The 20,089-nt window shown below is 56.0% G+C and overlaps 1 protein-coding gene across 1 annotated transcript in view; it reads left to right on the forward strand.

The window, feature by feature from the left end:
• Nucleotides 1–9,268, forward strand: part of LOC142294849 (solute carrier family 22 member 7-like) — a 129,078-nt gene extending 119,810 nt beyond the window's left edge. Inside the window, exons 6-9 of the mRNA XM_075337902.1 lie at nt 5,974–6,083; nt 6,794–7,008; nt 7,167–7,275; nt 8,940–9,268. Coding sequence (XP_075194017.1) covers nt 5,974–6,083; nt 6,794–7,008; nt 7,167–7,275; nt 8,940–9,183 — 678 coding nt within the window. The 3' untranslated portion in view covers nt 9,184–9,268. The remainder of the gene's footprint in view (nt 1–5,973; nt 6,084–6,793; nt 7,009–7,166; nt 7,276–8,939) is intronic.
• Nucleotides 9,269–20,089: the final 10,821 nt, after the last annotated feature.

Below are 20,089 nucleotides of genomic sequence, written 5' to 3' on the forward strand. Positions count from 1 at the left end.
TGGTGACTCCTCTGTATTTGCACCTTGTGGTGACTCCTCTGTATTTGATCCTTGTGGTGACCCCTCTGTATTTGCTCCTTGTGGTGACTCCTCTGTATTTGCTCCTTGTGGTGACCCCTCTTGTATTTGCTCCTTGTGGTGACCCCTCTTGTATTTGCTCCTTGTGGTGACTCCTCTGTATTTGCACCTTGTGGTGACTCCTCTGTATTTGCTCCTTGTGGTGACTCCTCTGTATTTGCTCCTTGTGGTGACTCCTCTGTATTTGCTCCTTGTGGTGACTCCTCTGTATTTGCTCCTTGTGGTGACTCCTCTGTAGTTGCTCCTTGTGGTGACTCCTCTGTATTTGTTCCTTGTGGTGATTCCTCTGTATTTGCTCCTTGTGGTGACTCCTCTGTATTTGCTCTTTGTGGTGACTCCTCTGTATTTGCACCTTGTGGTGACTCCTCTGTATTTGATCCTTGTGGTGACCCCTCTGTATTTGCTCCTTGTGGTGACTCCTCTGTATTTGCTCCTTGTGGTGACCCCTCTTGTATTTGCTCCTTGTGGTGACCCCTCTTGTATTTGCTCCTTGTGGTGACTCCTCTGTATTTGCACCTTGTGGTGACTCCTCTGTATTTGCTCCTTGTGGTGACTCCTCTGTATTTGCTCCTTGTGGTGACTCCTCTGTATTTGTCCCTTGTGGTGACTCCTCTGTATTTGCTCCTTGTGGTGACTCCTCTGTATTTGCTCCTTGTGGTGACTCCTCTGTATTTGCTCCTTGTGGTGACTCCTCTGTATTTGCTCCTTGTGGTGACTCCTCTGTATTTGCTCCTTGTGGTGACTCCTCTGTATTTGCTCCTTGTGGTGTCCCCTCTGTATTTGCACCTTGTGGTGTCTCCTCTGTATTTGCTCCTTGTGGTGACTCCTCTGTATTTGCTCCTTGTGGTGACTCCTCTGTATTTGCTCCTTGTGGTGACTCCTCTGTATTTGCTCCTTGTGGTGACTCCTCTGTATTTGCTCCTTGTGGTGACCCCTCTGTATTTGCTCCTTGTGGTGACTCCTCTGTATTTGCTCCTTGTGGTGACTCCTCTGTATTTGCTCCTTGTGGTGACTCCTCTGTATTTGCTCCTTGTGGTGACCCCTCTGTATTTGCTCCTTGTGGTGACCCCTCTGTATTTGCTCCTTGTGGTGACCCCTCTGTATTTGCTCCTTGTGGTGACCCCTCTGTATTTGCTCCTTGTGGTGACTCCTCTGTATCTGCTCCTTGTGGTGACTCCTCTGTATTTGCTCCTTGTGGTGACTCCTCTGTATTTGCTCCTTGTGGTGACTCCTCTGTATTTGCTCCTTGTGGTGACCCCTCTGTAGTTGCTCCTTGTGGTGACTCCTCTGTAGTTGCTCCTTGTGGTGACTCCTCTGTATTTGCTCCTTGTGGTGACTCCTCTGTATCTGCATCTTGTGGTGACTCCTCTGTATTTGCTCCTTGTGGTGACTCCTCTGTATTTGTGTGTCGCTCAGGGAATGGGATACTCGGTCCCGGGCAGGGTATCACTGGGGAATGTCACGTTGGTGGCCGTTGCCCGGTCCTGGACCCTGGGTTCTTTTTAATGAGGAGTATTTACAGGGGAGATTAAAGTCATTGGTGTGACGCCACCTGCGGGTTGGGGTTACGATTGTGGAACTGCCGCTGCTGAGTTGTTTATCTCTAGGGCTGGTGGTAATGGCAGCCGTGGTGGTAGGCCTTCCGCAGGTAGGGCTGAGCCCTGGAGATGTATGATGGAGTAATAATGGAGGCCACACCGGGGGTTGTAATTAACAGTCTCTACTCACTCTTGACCCTCGGACGGCTGGTTCAGGTCCCTGTATTTCCAGTGCCAGTTGATGACTGCCTCAGTGTGGCTGGGTCCCCGTAGCGTGGAGCGATTTGGGGCCCGACTGTCCCTTTTTGTGGCAGTCTCCTTGTCCGTACGGCGGGCAGTGTGGACCCTGTAGGGCTGGTCTGTGTCCCGAATCCTGATCCTGGTTTTACTGCTGGTGTCCCCGGATCTGTGGGGCAGTGAGGTCCGTGGAGGTCGCCTCACTGTGCAGGTATTTGCCAGACATATAAAACTGACGCCTGACCTAGGGTCCTGTGCCCCGTGCGTGCTCTGGTCCCAGTAGTACTTGGGTGTTCCCACCGTGGCGACCACTCTTCTGTGCCCCTGGGTCACCGTTACACGACCTAGCTCTAGGCACGTCTCTCCACTTTCACTCACTACTACTGAACTGACTGCTTCCCCTACCACCAGGCTGTCTAGTCTTCTGGACTGGCTCCGCCCTCTAGGTGGCCATCCCCTTGTGTCCGACTAGCCAATTACCCCTGATGTGGAGTGGAAACTGGGATTTTGGGTGTTTCTAGGTGTTGCTGGCACTGGTGTTCCAGGTCCCAGGGGGTAGGCCCTGCATCCTGGTGAGGCTGCAGTTCCTAGTATTGCCCTGAGTGGCTCAGAGGCGCTACATTTGTTCCTTGTGGTGAGGTCAGGGCAGACGTGACTGGTTGTATACGGGGCACTATAGATGAGGGCAGACGTGACTGGTTGTATACAGGGCACTATAGATGAGGGCAGAGGTGACTGGTTGTATACAGGGCACTATAGATGAGGGCAGACGTGACTGGTTGTATACAGGGCACTATAGATGAGGGAAGACGTGACTGGTTGTATACAGGGCACTATAGATGAGGGCAGACGTGACTGGTTGTATATGGGACACTATAGATGAGGGCAGACGTGACTGGTTGTATACAGGGCACTATAGATGAGGGCAGAGGTGACTGGTTGTATACGGGACACTATAGATGAGGGCAGACGTGACTGGTTGTATATGGGGCATTATAGATGAGGGCAGACGTGACTGGTTGTATATGGGGCACTATAGATGAGGGCAGAGGTGACTGGTTGTATACGGGACACTATAGATAGAGGCAGACGTGACTGGGTGTATATGGGGCACTATAGATGAGGGCAGACGTGACTGGTTGTATACGGGACACTATAGATGAGGGCAAACGTGACTGGGTATATATGGGGCACTATAGATGAGGGCAGACGTGACTGGTTGTATACGGGACACTATAGATGAGGGCAGACGCTCACTGGTTGTATACGGGACACTATAGATGAGGGCAGACGTGACTGGTTGTATATGGGGCACTATAGATGTGGGCAGAGGTGACTGGTTGTATATGGGGCATTATAGATGAGGGCAGAGGTGACTGGTTGTATACGGGGCACTATAGATGAGGGCAGACGTGACTGGTTGTATACGGGGCACTATAGATGAGGGCAGACGTGACTGGTTGTATACAGGGCACTATAGATGAGGGCAGAGGTGACTGGTTGTATACAGGGCACTATAGATGAGGGCAGACGTGACTGGTTGTATACAGGGCACTATAGATGAGGGAAGACGTGACTGGTTGTATACAGGGCACTATAGATGAGGGCAGACGTGACTGGTTGTATATGGGACACTATAGATGAGGGCAGACGTGACTGGTTGTATACAGGGCACTATAGATGAGGGCAGAGGTGACTGGTTGTATACGGGACACTATAGATGAGGGCAGACGTGACTGGTTGTATATGGGGCATTATAGATGAGGGCAGACGTGACTGGTTGTATATGGGGCACTATAGATGAGGGCAGAGGTGACTGGTTGTATACGGGACACTATAGATAGAGGCAGACGTGACTGGGTGTATATGGGGCACTATAGATGAGGGCAGACGTGACTGGTTGTATACGGGACACTATAGATGAGGGCAAACGTGACTGGGTATATATGGGGCACTATAGATGAGGGCAGACGTGACTGGTTGTATACGGGACACTATAGATGAGGGCAGACGCTCACTGGTTGTATACGGGACACTATAGATGAGGGCAGACGTGACTGGTTGTATATGGGGCACTATAGATGTGGGCAGAGGTGACTGGTTGTATACGGGGCATTATAGATGAGGGCAGAGGTGACTGGTTGTATACGGGGCACTATAGATGAGGGCAGAAGTGACTGGTTGTATACGGGGCACTATAGATGAGGGCAGAAGTGACTGGTTGTATACGGGGCACTATAGATGAGGGCAGAGGTGACTGGTTGTATACGGGGCACTATAGATGAGGGCAGACGTGACTGGTTGTATATGGGGCATTATAGATGAGGGCAGACGTGACTGGTTGTATATGGGACACTATAGATGAGGGCAGACGTGACTGGTTGTATATGGGGCACTATAGATGAGGGCAGACGTGACTGGTTGTATATGGGGCACTATAGATGAGGGCAGACGTGACTGGTTGTATACGGGGCACTATAGATGAGGGCAGAAGTGACTGGTTGTATATGGGGCACTATAGATGAGGGCAGAGGTGACTGGTTGTATACGGGGCACTATAGATCAGGGCAGAGGTGACTGGTTGTATACAGGGCACTATAGATGAGGGCAGACGTGACTGGTTGTATATGGGACACTATAGATGAGGGCAGACGTGACTGGTTGTATACAGGGCACTATAGATGAGGGCAGAGGTGACTGGTTGTATACGGGACACTATAGATGAGGGCAGACGTGACTGGTTGTATATGGGGCATTATAGATGAGGGCAGACGTGACTGGTTGTATATGGGGCACTATAGATGAGGGCAGAGGTGACTGGTTGTATACGGGACACTATAGATAGAGGCAGACGTGACTGGGTGTATATGGGGCACTATAGATGAGGGCAGACGTGACTGGTTGTATACGGGACACTATAGATGAGGGCAAACGTGACTGGGTATATATGGGGCACTATAGATGAGGGCAGACGTGACTGGTTGTATACGGGACACTATAGATGAGGGCAGACGCTCACTGGTTGTATACGGGACACTATAGATGAGGGCAGACGTGACTGGTTGTATATGGGGCACTATAGATGTGGGCAGAGGTGACTGGTTGTATACGGGGCATTATAGATGAGGGCAGAGGTGACTGGTTGTATACGGGGCACTATAGATGAGGGCAGACGTGACTGGTTGTATACGGGGCACTATAGATGAGGGCAGAAGTGACTGGTTGTATACGGGGCACTATAGATGAGGGCAGAGGTGACTGGTTGTATACGGGGCACTATAGATGAGGGCAGACGTGACTGGTTGTATATGGGGCATTATAGATGAGGGCAGACGTGACTGGTTGTATATGGGACACTATAGATGAGGGCAGACGTGACTGGTTGTATATGGGGCACTATAGATGAGGGCAGACGTGACTGGTTGTATATGGGGCACTATAGATGAGGGCAGACGTGACTGGTTGTATACGGGGCACTATAGATGAGGGCAGAAGTGACTGGTTGTATATGGGGCACTATAGATGAGGGCAGAGGTGACTGGTTGTATACGGGGCACTATAGATCAGGGCAGAGGTGACTGGTTGTATACGGGGCACTATAGATGAGGGCAGAGGTGACTGGTTGTATATGGGGCATTATAGATGAGGGCAGACGTGACTGGTTGTATACGGGGCACTATAGATGAGGGCAGACGTGACTGGTTGTATATGGGACACTATAGATGAGGGCAGACATGACTGGTTGTATACGGGGCACTATAGATGAGGGCAGACGTGACTGGTTGTATATGGGGCACTATAGATCAGGGCAGAGGTGACTGGTTGTATACGGGGCACTATAGATGAGGGCAGAGGTGACTGGTTGTATACAGGGCACTATAGATGAGAGCAGAGGTGACTGGTTGTATACGGGGCACTATAGATCAGGGTATATATCACTGGTGGCACATGTGGGCGCTCTTGTATTCGCACTCCTGTTGCTGTAGCGTTAGTTCAGGGGGCATTACCATATGGCTGTGGCACTGAGGTGGGTGTGGTTGCAGTTCCTCAGCCTGGACTGTGGGGGCGCTCTTACCTATGTTGCCAGTCTTTTATGCTAATGGCGTTTTGTATCTGACAGAATATTCAGAGACTGGCGGAGTCATTGGGATCATCCTCTGACTACTCCTATATCGACCTGTTCCGGACTCGGCGGCTGCGCAGGATTTCGATATGTGCAGGCCTGGTGTGGTGAGCAGACGCTTCTCTTCGGCTTTGTAATAACTGACATTAGTCTGTGACTACTGCTCGATGTCTGGAGGCTGGCTGCTCTGGAGCTGTCGTACCCGGCGGCCATGACTGGCAGGCTCGCTGCACACGGGGTTTGAGGAGGATTGTGGAGCAGATCCGCTGTGAATTCCACAACACTTCTCAGGAACGCTTCCTATTCACCTCACACAGAATCCATTTTGCTTTTTCCTCGCCAAGTTTTCTTTAAATGAGGTTTTGAGAACCTCGCGGCCAAAAATAATGGAAACATGTCACCTTGTGGTGCCCACCCAAAAGTGGCCTGAAGCGGCCAAAAATAATGGAAACTTGTCACCTTGCGGTATCCACCCAAACGTGGCCCGGAGCAGCCAAAAATAATGGAAACATGTCACCTTGCGGTATCCACCCAAACGTGGCCTGGAGCGGCCAATAATAATGGAAACATGTCACCTTGCGGCGTCCACCCAAACGTGGCTCGGACCGGTCAAAAAGCTGCAAGACACTGGAAAAATAACTACAATGGAGCCACTCCTGTTGTGGGTTCCTCGTGAAAACCTTTATCTGCCTCCAAAAAACTCCGTGTGACGCCAGCCTGAATGTCTGGCAGGGACAGCCGAGGGTCTGCTGGCGCAGTCTGGGTGAGACCCCCATCTCTCTCTGGGTGCTGACCACCACATTGGTGTTTTACGCAGGTTCGGAGTGGCCTTCTCCTACTACGGGATCAGTCTGGACATCTCAGGGTTTGGACTCAACCTCTTCCTCACCCACTTCTTGTACGCCCTGGTGGAGGTGCCCGCCAAGCTGAGCATCTACTATGTGCTGAACTACCTGGGACGTCGGAGGACACAAGTCCTCACCCTGGTCATGACTGGGGCATGTATAGGAGCCAACGTCGTCATCCCTAGCGGTAAGAATCCCATGCCCCAACATATCTGCACTACAGTCTAAAATATTGGTACCCCCACCCCAGACAGTAGGTAGGAAAGCGGCAGAATGTATGTTTGGTCCTAGCAAGAACTGCAGGACATTACTTCACCTGGCATTTACCCTTTCTTTGTTCCACAGCTCTGGGTCCACTGAGAACAGCGATCGCCATTATTGGGAAGGGCTTTGCTGAGGCGGCATTTACTGTTGTCATCCTGTACACTGCTGAGCTGTACCCCACGGTGATCAGGTACAGTACCCAAGGGTGCCTCCTGCTCAGAAATGGAGGTCTACAACAGGAAGAAGAACGTGATAGACGGGGCAGACGTTAGAGCTGGTGGGTGTCTGGCACGAGAAAGCGACAGCCAGGGGCATCCAGCGTGACAGCCGGGGGTGTCGGGCACGATAACATGACAGCCAAGGGGGCATCTGACATTGCGACAAGACAGCTGGGGGGTGTCTGACGTGAGATAGCGACAGCTAGCGGCATCCAACATGACAGCCAGGGTTGGCAGGCACAATAACGTGACAGTCGAGGGGGAATCTGGCGTTACAACCCGACAGCTGGGGGGTATCTGGCGTGAGAAAGCGACAGCCGGGAGTGTCCCACGTGACAGTCAGGGGTGTCCGAGGTGACAATGTGACAGCCGGAGGTGTCCTGGACTGACAACGTGACAGCCGGGGGTGGCGGGCACGTGACAGGCATTAAGACGGGCATCTGGCATTAAGACATGACAGCTGGGGGGTGTCTGGTGTAAGAAAGTGACAGCTGGGGGTGTCCGGGGTGACAACGTGACAGCCGGGGGTGTCCGGGGTGACAACGTGACAGCTGGAGTTGTCTGAGGTGACATCGTAACAGCCCGGGATGTCCGAGGTGACAATGTGATAGCTGGGGGCGTCTGGGTTGACAACGTGACAGCTGGGAGTGTCCGAGGCGACATCGTGACAGTCGGGGGTGGCGAGCACTATAACGTGACAGCTGGAGTTGTCCGAGGTGACATTGTGACAGCCGGGGATGTCCGGGGTGACATTGTGACAGCTAGAGTTGTCCGAGGTGACAACGTAACAGTCGGGGGCGACGAGCACTATAACACGACAGCTGGGGACGTCCGGCGTGACAATACGACAGCTGGGGACGTCCGGCGTGACAATACGACAGCTGGGGGCATCGGGCACAAAAATGTAAGGAAAATATTGTCAGGTAAAAAAATGTAAGCAAGGTTGTCAGACAGGAGAATGTAACAAATAGGGGTATGTGGTGGGAGACTGTAAGAGGTGGGGGTTGTCAGGACAGATAGTGAGAAATGCGGGTGTCATTCAGAGGGTGGGTGCATCCGTTTTTAGGCATGAGAAGGTGAGGAGGGGGTGAGCGTCGGGCAGGACAATGAGAAATAGCAGGTTGTCAGGTAGGAGGAGGCGAGTGGTGGGGAAGGACAGAGAACATGGGAGAGGAGTAGAGGGGAAGTCACGCACAGCACAATTTCTCTTCCTGGCACTGAGCAGCTTTGTGGTCAGTGGTGATGGCAGATGGTGGCCGATGGTCTTACATTGGTTCAGTCTGCTTTCATTCGGCGTTCTATAACCAAGGTGGACTAAATTGCATTGGTCAGGTTTGACAGAAGAGGAAAGCAGGCGGCTGTGCCTCGAGGTTCTGTAGAGGACTGAACCCCGTGTCTTCCAGTCTTATAGCTCACGACATTGATGTAAACAACTCGGGGAACGAGCCAAAGACATAGTGGTCTTCACCTGCACGACACATCTGCGGTTGTGTATCAGATTATTCTGCCATCTCTGCAGAAAGACCATGGCCACTCCAGATGGCTCCGTATCACAGGGCAGCGCCACCATCAGTGGTGGTCTTGTGCGAGTCACTCTAGGGTTGGGATCCTCATCTGTTCCTTCTCTCCCCCTCAGACAGAACGGCATCGGTTACACATCATTTTTGGGGAGACTTGGCGTGTCTCTTGCTCCACTGATGAAACTGCTTGATGACTTCTGGGCGCCTCTGTCCAAGGTGATATTCTGCAGTATGGCAGTAATCTGTGGACTGACGGCCGCACTCCTCCCCGAGACCCTCAACGTCCCCCTGCCCGAAATCATCAGTGATGTGGAAAGGAGCATGTCTGTACCGAAAACCACAGAGGATATACAAAAATAAGGCATCCTCATGGACACAGACACCACGGGTCATCATGGCATCACCGCAGAAGACCACGAACCTCAGGAATCTCACCACGAATGCCACCGCAGAACTGGTGGGACACACCGGATCTGGACTTTTGTGGGGGAATGAGACTCTGGTGCTCCTCTTCTGTCAGGAATCGATGGATGAAGCGTATATAGGGGTGTAGATATAAGGGAGGAGGGAGACAGCGATCATTGACCCTACTACAACTCTGGCCACAACGTTGTCACCCCCCTTATGGTGCAGTCATTCGGCCTCATCACTTCTTACCAATTAAATAAATTATGTCTCTTCAGCCGGGAGTTATAGAAATTTCCTCATTCTCCACAAAGGAAATCTGTCAGGAATCAGCCGGGGAGTGGGTCAGGAATCAGCCGAGGAGCGGGTCAGGAATCAGCCGAGGAGCGGGTAAGGCTCAGCCAGGGAGTGAGTCAGACTCAGCCGGGGAGCAGGTCAGGCTCAGCCGTAAGGCTCAACTTTAAGGATAGCAAGGTAGTGTGGGTGGCCTGATACTATGACAGCACCCAACCATTCTGAACTCTGCAGGACGGCCCCGATTTCAGGGCTTAGTGCCGCTGTCTTCTCTATACAGCGTCTTCATCGCTGGGGCGGCATTTCTCTGCTCTGCACACACCGGCATTACTAAAATAAACAATAATTTTATAATCCGGTCTCACCAGAAATCAAACTCGCAACCATTATCATTTCAGGCAGCAGCTGACGCTTGGAGGCACAGGCTGCACTGACAGTACAGGAAGATATCCTATACCTGAAGCCACAGTACAGACTGTAACATCACAGGCAGATTACACTGGTAACAGACACTAGGTCCCTACAGGGGGGCAAAAGGCAGATTTATTTATTGGGGGAGACCTCCAGGGGGTCTCTCTCAGTCTCGGAGGAGGATTCCAGATCAGAATTGTGCAGATGTATATGAATCAGGAGAAACGACCACACAGAGAAGTATCTCTATACGGGAGAAGCACAGTTCTCTTCTAACCCTTGTATTCAAAGCATAACATTCTTATACAGTTTTTCTGCATTGTCTCTTAACCAACCAATTAGCTTGGGTCTAGCTCATTCCCTTATTTGAGCAATATTCCTTAGTAAAGCATTTAAGGTGTGTCTAGGCATAGACGAGAGTCTATGGATAGAACAATTTCAGTTACTTATTTGAAACTACAGATGAGTATCTCTTCTATTCATGAATGTCAGTTACTCATTCATGAACTAAAACTTATTCTACTTCGTGCTGAGCATAATTTCTTTTGGTTATACATTCCGTTAATATTTCAGTTAGGTATATGTGGAGAAGCAATACGTAAAGCATTCAAAAGGACAGATTATCTTATTATATTACACAAGACAAACGATTCAAAGCGTAGGCCTTCACAGTTTTTCTATAAAATTACTAAAAAATAATTAAAGCATAGGCATACTGTATATATATAAAACGATAGCGACATGCAAATAAAGAACTGTGTGATAATCTCATCAGGAAAATTCGCTTCTTTCTCTGCCAGGATTGATCCCTCATTAGTACAATTTTCACTTTCCATTCCTGAAAGGAGATGGCGGCTGGTGCTGATGAGAGTCTATGATGGCAGAGGGAGGAGCTAGAGGCAGAGCTCCGCCTCTTCTAACTACATAGAACCTCATCACCAACTGCCATCTCTCATCTCAATAATTGAAGTCTTTGTGGCGGCTCAGTGGTTAGCACTGCAGTATTTGTGGTGGCTCAGTGGTTAGCACTGCAGTCTTGTGGCAGCTTAGTGGTTAGCACTGCAGTCTTGTGGCAGCTCAGTGGTTAGCACTGCAGTCTTGTGGAAAGGGGGCCCTGGGTTCAAACCCCACCAAGAAGAATTTCTGCAAGGAGTTTGTATGTTCTCCGCGTGTTTGCGTGGGTTTCCTCCATGGTCTCCGCGTGTTTGCGTGGGTTTCCTCCGGGGTCTCCGCGTGTTTGTGTGGGTTCCCTCTGGGTTCTCCACATGTTTGCGTGGGTTTCCTTCGGCTTCTCCGCGTGTTTGCGTGGGTTTCCTCCGGGGTCTCCACGTGTTTGCGTGGGTTTCCTTCATGTTCTCCACGTGTTTGTGTGGGTTTTCTTTGGGTTCTCCGCGTGTTTATGTGGGTTTCCTCCGGGTTCTCCACGTGTTTGCGTGGGTTTCCTCCGGGTTCTTCACGTGTTTGCGTGGGTTTCCTCCGGGTTCTCCACGTGTTTGCGTGGGTTTCCTCCGGGTTCTTCGCGTGTTTGCGTGGGTTTCCTCCGGGGTCTCCGCGTGTTTGCGTGGGTTTCCTCCGGGGTCTCCACGTGTTTGCGTGGGTTTCCTTCATGTTCTCCACGTGTTTGCGTGGGTTTCCTCCGGGTTCTTCGCGTGTTTGCGTGGGTTTCCTCCGGGTTCTTCGCGTGTTTGCGTGGGTTTCCTCCGGGTGCTTCGCGTGTTTGCGTGGGTTTCCTCCGGGGTCTCTGCGTGTTTGCGTGGGTTTCCTCCGGGGTCTCTGCGTGTTTGCGTGGGTTTCCTCCGGGGTCTCTGCGTGTTTGCGTGGGTTTCCTCCGGGGTCTCCGCGTGTTTGTGTGGGTTCCCTCTGGGTTCTCCACATGTTTGCGTGGGTTTCCTTCGGCTTCTCCGCGTGTTTGCGTGGGTTTCCTCCGGGGTCTCCACGTGTTTGCGTGGGTTTCCTTCATGTTCTCCACGTGTTTGTGTGGGTTTTCTTTGGGTTCTCCGCGTGTTTATGTGGGTTTCCTCCGGGGTCTCCGTGTGGGTTTCCTCCGGGTTCTTCACGTGTTTGTGTGGGTTTCCTCCGGGTTCTCCACGTGTTTGCGTGGGTTTCCTCCGGGTTCTTCACGTGTTTGCGTGGGTTTCCTCCGGGTTCTCCACGTGTTTGCGTGGGTTTCCTCCGGGTTCTTCGCGTGTTTGCGTGGGTTTCCTCCGGGGTCTCCGCGTGTTTGCGTGGGTTTCCTCCGGGGTCTCCACGTGTTTGCGTGGGTTTCCTTCATGTTCTCCACGTGTTTGCGTGGGTTTCCTCCGGGTTCTTCGCGTGTTTGCGTGGGTTTCCTCCGGGTTCTTCGCGTGTTTGCGTGGGTTTCCTCCGGGTTCTTCGCGTGTTTGCGTGGGTTTCCTCCGGGGTCTCTGCGTGTTTGCGTGGGTTTCCTCCGGGGTCTCTGCGTGTTTGCGTGGGTTTCCTCCGGGGTCTCCGCGTGTTTGCGTGGGTTTCCTCCGGGGTCTCCGCGTGTTTGCGTGGGTTTCCTCCGGGGTCTCCACGTGTTTGCGTGGGTTTCCTCCGGGGTCTCCGCGTGTTTGCGTGGGTTTTCTTCCACACTCCAGACATTTAGATTGAGAGCCCCAATGGGGACAGTGTTGGTGGTTTGTGTAAAGCTGTGGAATTAATGGCGCTATATGATGATGATGAATACAGATTCCCCTCAGAAGTGAGAATATCGCTAATGTCGGGTGAGTTCTAGGAGAGAAGGCAGCGGATTCCCGGATTAATCATTACGAGCCGCTCCTCTTCATGTGCACTCTGGAGTTACTGAATAACAATGACGGTTCCTCTTTAATGGAAGCGTCCGGTGATTTTGTAGCACAATGTGAATGGTAAATACAGGAGCCGCCGGCCGTAGACTCAGGAGGATCCAGCACGGAAGAGAGGTAGCGCCCCGAGGTTTCCATCCAGCGCATCCCTCCAATACGCGGACTTGTGAATTAAAAATTAACTTTTATTTAGAAAAGGGTAAAAAAGCCACTTACATACTGTATACCTGACAAAATATTCTTTAGATCTTAATCTCAGTCAACGCATTTCGACATGCTTGACGTCTCACATCATGGTCTGAGACCAGTGGATGTGGAGGTCCTGGGCAGATGTGGTCACACGTGGTCTGTGGGTGTGAGATGGGGAGGATGTGGAGGTCTGAGGCAGGTGTGGTCACACGTGGTCTGTGGGTGTGAGATGGGGAGGATGTGGAGGTCTGAGGCATGTATGGTCACACGTGGTCTTTGGGATGTGTCCTTGGCAGGTGTGATCACACGTGGTCTGTGGGTGTGAGGCGGGGAGGATGTGGAGGTCTGGGGCAGGTGTGGTCACATGTGGTCTGTGGGTGTGAGGTGGTGAGGATGTGGAGGTCTGGGGCAGGTGTGGTCACACGTGGTCTGCGGTTGGAAGGTGGGGAGGATGTGGAGGTCCTGGGCAGGTATGGTCTGTGGGTGTGAGGCGGGGTGGATGTGGAGGTCCGCGGCTGGTGTAGTCATACGTGGTCTGTGGGTGTGAGGTGGGGGGGATGTGGAGGTCCTGGGCAGGTGTGGTCACACGTGGTCTGTGAGTATGAGGCAGGGAGGATGTGGAAGTCCTGGGCAGGTGTGGTCACACGTGGTCTGTGGGTGTGAGGCGGGGTGGATGTGGAGATTCGCGGATGGTGTAATCACATGTGGGCTGTGGGTGTGAGATGTGGAGGACCTTTGCTGCTGTGGTCTGTGGGTGTGAGGCTGGGTGGATGTGGATGTGGAGGTCCTGGGCAGGTGTGGTCACTCGTGGTCTGTGGGTATGAGGCGGGGAGGATGTGGAGTTCCGCGGCTGATGTGGACACACGTGGTCTGTGGGTGTGAGGCGGGGAGGATGTGGAGGTCCTGGGCAGTTGTGGACACATGTGGTCTGTGGGGTGAGGCGGGTGGATGTGGAAATCCTGGGCAGGTGTGGACACACGTGGTCTGTGGGAGTGAGGCGGGGTGGATGTGCAGGTCCATGGCTGGTGTAGTCACACGTGGTCTGTGGGTGTGAGGCGGGGAGGATGTGGAGGTCCTGGGTAGGTGAGGTCACACATGGTCTGTGGGTGTGAGGCGGGGAGGATGTGGAGGTCCGGGACTGGTGTAGTCACACGTGGTCTGTGGGTGTGAGGCGGGGAGGATGTGGAGGTCCGGGACTGGTGTAGTCACACGTGGTCTGTGGGTGTGAGGCGGGGAGGATGTGGAGGTCTGGGACTGGTGTAGTCACACATGGTCTGTGGGTGTGAGGCGGGGAGGATGTGGAGTTCCTGGGTAGGTGAGGTCACACGTGGTCTGTGGGTGTGAGGCTAAATTCTCTGAAAGGCCTTCGGAGACGGCTTATAGGAGAGACATGGGCATTAAATTCACGGGCAGCCGCTCTGGTGACATCCTGCCTGCAGCTGCCACGTCCCTCAGAACCTGCTATATCTGTGGTATTGTACTGTGTGATAAACCTGCACATTGTACAGCGGCCTCTTATTGTAGAGGCCCAAGGCGCACCTGTGCAATCATCCTGCTGTGTAATCAGGATCCTGATGGCCGCACCTGTGAGGTGGAGGAGCGATCACTAAGGCCCGTTTCACACGTCAGTGAAAAACACAGACGTTTTTCACTGGCGTGTAAAACACACACATGTCCCTCTGTGTGGCGTGAATCACGGCACACGTGGGTTGTCTAAGTGCAATCCGGGCTCCGTTCTCCGTGGCCCGTGATTGCACTTAGAGATTAACTCACCTGCGCCCGCTCCCGCTGTCCATGGTGCTGATCGCTCCTGCAGTGCAGCATCGGCCGGCGCTGACCCCCCGCAGCAGCTGCTTCCGGGTCGGCTGTGTCGTGCATCATTAATATGCGCGACAGTAATGAGCCGGCTCAGAAGCAGCAAGCAGAACAGGCTGCAGAGGACATCGCTGGAGCCGGGTGAGTAAAAATGTTTATTATTTTAAATGCACGTTTTTTTCTGGCACGTGTTTCACGCATCACACCACTGCGTGGTCCGTGGAACATCAGTGATGCCAGAAAAAAATGGACATGTCTCCGTGCAGCAATCACGCACACGCGGGTACGCCGCACGGAGACACGTGCAGTGATAAATCACTGACGTGTGAGCAGACCCATTCATTATAATGCGTCTGCGTATGTCCGTGATTCTGGTACGTTTAAAAAAAAAGCACAAACGTCCCAGAATCACTGACGGGTGAAAGGGGCCTGACACAGAGAGATCAGAGGGATAAAAGCCTCTGTGTAGATAGAAGTCTGAGATCATGAAGAACGGAGCAAAAAGAGGGAAAACGTCCAGCACCACCCCTGCAATCATAACAAGCCGCAGGTCTGCAAAAGCTGGGCAGAGGGGAAAGGAAGGGAGCCCGTCACATCGACCCCCCCCCCAGAGCCCGTCACATCGACCTCCCCCAGAGCCCGTCACATCGACCCCCCCCCCAGAGCCCGTCACATCGCCCCCCCCCCCCAGAGCCCGTCACATCGACCCCCCCCCCCAGAGCCCGTCACATCGACCTCCCCCAGAGACCGTCACATCGACCCCCCCCCCAGAGCCCGTCACATCGAACCCCCCCCAGAGACCGTCACATCGACCCCCCCCCCCCCAGAGCCCGTCACATCGACCCCCCCCCCCCCCCCCCCAGAGCCCGTCACATCGAGCCCCACCAGAGCCCGTCACATCGAGCCCCACCAGAGCCCGTCACATCGACCCCCCCCCCCAGAGCCCGTCACATCGCCCCCCCCCAGAGCCCGTCACATCGCCCCCCCCAGAGCCCGTCACATCGCCCCCCCCCAGAGCCCGTCACATCGACCCCCCCCCCCAGAGCCCGTCACAACGACCCCCCCAGAGCCCGTCAGATCAACCCCCCCAGAGCCCGTCACATCGACCCCCCCCCCCCCCAGAGCCCGTCACATCGCCCCCCCCAGAGCCCGTCACATCGTCACATCGACCCCCCCCAGAGCCCGTCACATCGACCCCCCCAGAGCCCGTCACATCGACCCCCCCCCAGAGCCCGTCACATTGCCCCCCCCGCAGCCCGTCACATCGACCCCCCAGAGCCCGTCACATCGACCCCCCCCCCCAGAGCCCGTCACATCGACCCCCCCCCCAGAGCCCGTCACATCGACCCCCCCCAGAGCCCGTCACATCGACCACCCCCCAGAGCCCCGTCACATCGACCACCCCCAGAGCCCGTCACATCGACCCCCCCCCAGAGCCCGTCACATCGACACCCCCCCAGAGCCCGTCACATCGACCCCCCCCAGAGCCCGTCACATCGACACCCCCCAGAGCCCGTCACATCGACCCCCCCCCAGAGCACGTCACATCGACCCCCCCCCAGAGCACGTCACATCGACCCCCCCCCCCCCCAGAGCCCGTCACATCGACCCCCCCCCCCCAGAGCCCGTCACATCGACCCCCCCCCCCCCAGAGCCCGTCACATCGACCCCCCCAGAGCCCGTCACAATGACGCCCCAGAGCCTACCAGGCTGCGCCCCACCCACAGCCCGTCACATCAACCCACCAGAGCCCGTCACATTGCCCCCCCGCAGCCCGTCACATTGCCCCCCCCCAGAGCCCGTCACATCGACCCCCCCCCCCAGAGCCCGTCACATCGACCCCCCCCCCAGAGCTCGTCACATCGACCCCCCCCCCCAGAGCCCGTCACATCGACCCCCCCCCAGAGCCCGTCACATCGACCCCCCCCCCCCCCAGAGCCCGTCACATCGACCCCCCCCCCAGAGCCCGTCACATCGACCCCCCCCCCCAGAGCCCGTCACATTGACCCCCCCCAGAGCCCATCACATTGACCCGAGCCTGTCACATCGACCCCCCCAGAGCCTACCAGGCTGCGCCCCACCCGCAGCCCGTCACATTGCCCCCCCGCAGCCCGTCACATTGCCCCCCCCCGCAGCCCGTCACATTGCCCCCCCCCCGCAGCCCGTCACATCGACCCCCCCCCAGAACCCGTCACATCGACAACCCCCCCCCAGAACCCGTCACATCGACCCCCCCCCCAGAGCCCGTCACATCGACCCCCCCCCCCAGAGCCCGTCACATCGACCCCCCCCAGAGCCCGTCACATCGACCCCCCCCCCCCCAGAGCCCGTCACATCGACCCCCCCCCCCCCCCAGAACCCGTCACATCGACAACCCCCCCCCAGAACCCGTCACATCGACCCCCCCCCCCAGAGCCCGTCACCATCGACCCCCCCCCCCAGAGCCCGTCACATCGACACCCCCACAGAGCCCGTCACATCGACCCCCCCCCCAGAGCCCGTCACATCGACACCCCCCCCAGAGCCCGTCACATCGACCCCCCCCCAGAGCCAGTCACATCGACCCCCCCCCAGAGCCAGTCACATCGACCCCCCCCCCCCAGAGCCCGTCACATCGACTCCCCCCCAGAACCCGTCACATCGACCCCCCCAGAGCCCGTCACATCGACCCCCCCCCCCAGAGCCAGTCACATCGACCCCCCCCCCCCAGAGCCCGTCACATCGACCCCCCCCCAGAACCCGTCACATCGACCCCCCCCCAGAACCCGTCACATCGACCCCCCCCAGAACCCGTCACATCGACACCCCCCCCCAGAGCCCGTCACATCGACCCCCCCCACCAGAGCCTGTCACATCGACCCCCCCCAGAACCCGTCACATCGACCCCCCCCCAGAACCCGTCACATCGACCCCCCCCCAGAACCCGTCACATCGACCCCCCCCCAGAACCCGTCACATCGACCCCCCCCCCCAGAACCCGTCACATCGACCCCCCCCCAGAGCCCGTCACATCGACCCCCCCCCCCAGAGCCCGTCACATCGACCCCCCCCCCAGAGCCCGTCACATCGACCCCCCCCCAGAGCCCGTCACATCGACCCCCCCCAGAGCCCGTCACATCGACCCCCCCCAGAGCCCGTCACATCGACCCCCCCCAGAGCCCGTCACATCGACCCCCCCCAGAGCCCGTCACATCGACCCCCCCCAGAGCCCGTCACATCGACCCCCCCCAGAGCCCGTCACATCGACCCCCCCCAGAGCCCGTCACATTGACCCCCCCCAGAACCTGTCACATCGACCCCCCCAGAGCCTACCAGGCTGCGCCCCACCTGCAGCCCGTCACATCAACCCCCCAGAGCCCGTCACATCGACCCCCCCAGAGTCCATAACATCGCCCCCCCCCAGAGCCCGTCAAATCGACCCCCCCAGAGCCCGTCACATCGACCCCCCCAGAGCCCGTCACATCGACCCCCCCAGAGCCCGTCACATCGACCCCCCCCAGAGCCTACCAGGCTGCGCCCCCCCTCCCACAGCCCGTCGCTGCGCCCCTTTCGCAGCCCATCAAAGTTGTGCCGAGCCAAAGCCCCCCCACTCCATCCCGGCATCCCCCTCTTCCCCGAAGCCTCTCACCACACATCCATTGTGACTCCACCTGCACCCTTCCCCCCTGCGAGTCCTCCTGCACCCTTCCCCCTTGTGACTCTTGCTGCACCCTTCCCCCCCCGTGATTTTCCTGCACCCTCCCCCCGTGACTCCTCCTGCACCCTTACCCCCCTGTGACTCCTCCTGCACCCTTCCCCCCCCCGTGATTTTCCTGCACCCTCCCCCCGTGACTCCTCCTGCACCCTTCCCCCCCCGTGACTCCTCCTGCACCCTTCCCCCCCCGTGACTCCTCCTGCACCCTTCCCCCCCCGTGACTCCTCCTGCACCCTCCCCCCGTGACTCCTCCTGCACCCTTCCCCCCCGTGACTCCTCCTGCATCCTTCCCCCCCGTGACTCCTCCTGCACCCTTCCCCCCCCGTGACTCCTCCTGCACCCTTCCCCCCCCCCCGTGACTCCTCCTGCACCTTCCCCCCCGTGACTCCTCCTGCACCCTTCCCCCCCCCCCCGTGATTTTCCTGCACCCTCCCCCCGTGACTCCTCCTGCACCCTTCCCCCCCCCCGTGATTTTCCTGCACCCTCCCCCGTGACTCCTCCTGCACCCTTCCCCCCCCTGTGACTCCTCCTGCACCCTTCCCCCCCCCCGTGATTTTCCTGCACCCTCCCCCCGTGACTCCTCCTGCACCCTTCCCCCCCCCTGTGACTCCCTCCTGCACCCTTCCCCCCCCCCGTGATTTTCCTGCACCCTCCCCCCGTGACTCCTCCTGCACCCTTCCCCCCCTGTAACTCCTCCTGCACCCTTCCCCCCCCCCGTGACTCCTCCTACACCCTTCCCCCCCCCCCCCCCGTGAGTCCTCCTGCACCCTTCCCCCAGCCCGGATACAGCTGATCCCTTCCTGCCTGTCTCTGACATCACAGGACGCTGGAGATTCTCAGCCAGAGGAGCCGCTCCGGTGCCACCGGCCAGGGACTGCAGCTGATCTATGGGAGTTGGGGCGCCTGCGAGGGTGTTTACAGTAGTGAGCACCCCTATAATACAAGTTCTGTGTTGTATGTGATTGGTGCGGCCTCTGAATGGTCAGGATCGTTCCCCACTGTGATCAACGACCGGAGATGGGGGGAGGGGCGCCTGCTGCAACAAGTGGCAGGAATGATGTAAGCAATGGAGCTGTGAAATGAAACTGCTGCAAATAGCCGCCCCCCCCCCCCCCCCCCGTGCCCACAATTAGGGGGAGATAGAAGAGCGACAGAAGAGACAAAGACAGGACGCAGGACGACCAGTGAGAAACTCAGGAGGCTGCAGAGAGGATGGGAAACTTTACTAATATCCAAAGTGAAAAATACAATCACCGCAGGACAGGCGACAGCTCAAGAACGAGACCGGATGTGTCACAAATGATATACGTAAAATCCGGGACGATGTAGGGGCAGCCCCACGGACTGTGAATATGAAAGATTCCTTCGGCTCAGTCATTCCATCCCTCCCTCGACGATGTCTGCTGGAGGCGTCTGAGCAGATGGTAGAAATTCAGCTGAGAAAAGAGGACAAATGGAGGTGAGCGACAGAGTGTCCTGTCGTGAATTCCATCAAAAAAGGTGCTGCCCCTGGGAGTGTTTCTGGACTCCCTCTGGTGGCTAGTGTTGGTAGTGAGTCTGATTCTGTATCTGTCACTCAGACAGGTGCAGAAGATGACTGTTGTTCCAGGAAGCCTATGGAGTTCAGCCTTATTATTAATTATATAGGAGG

The sequence above is a fragment of the Anomaloglossus baeobatrachus genome, chromosome 3, assembly GCF_048569485.1.
Source record: "Anomaloglossus baeobatrachus isolate aAnoBae1 chromosome 3, aAnoBae1.hap1, whole genome shotgun sequence".
In the NCBI taxonomy this organism is placed as follows: domain Eukaryota; kingdom Metazoa; phylum Chordata; class Amphibia; order Anura; family Aromobatidae; genus Anomaloglossus; species Anomaloglossus baeobatrachus.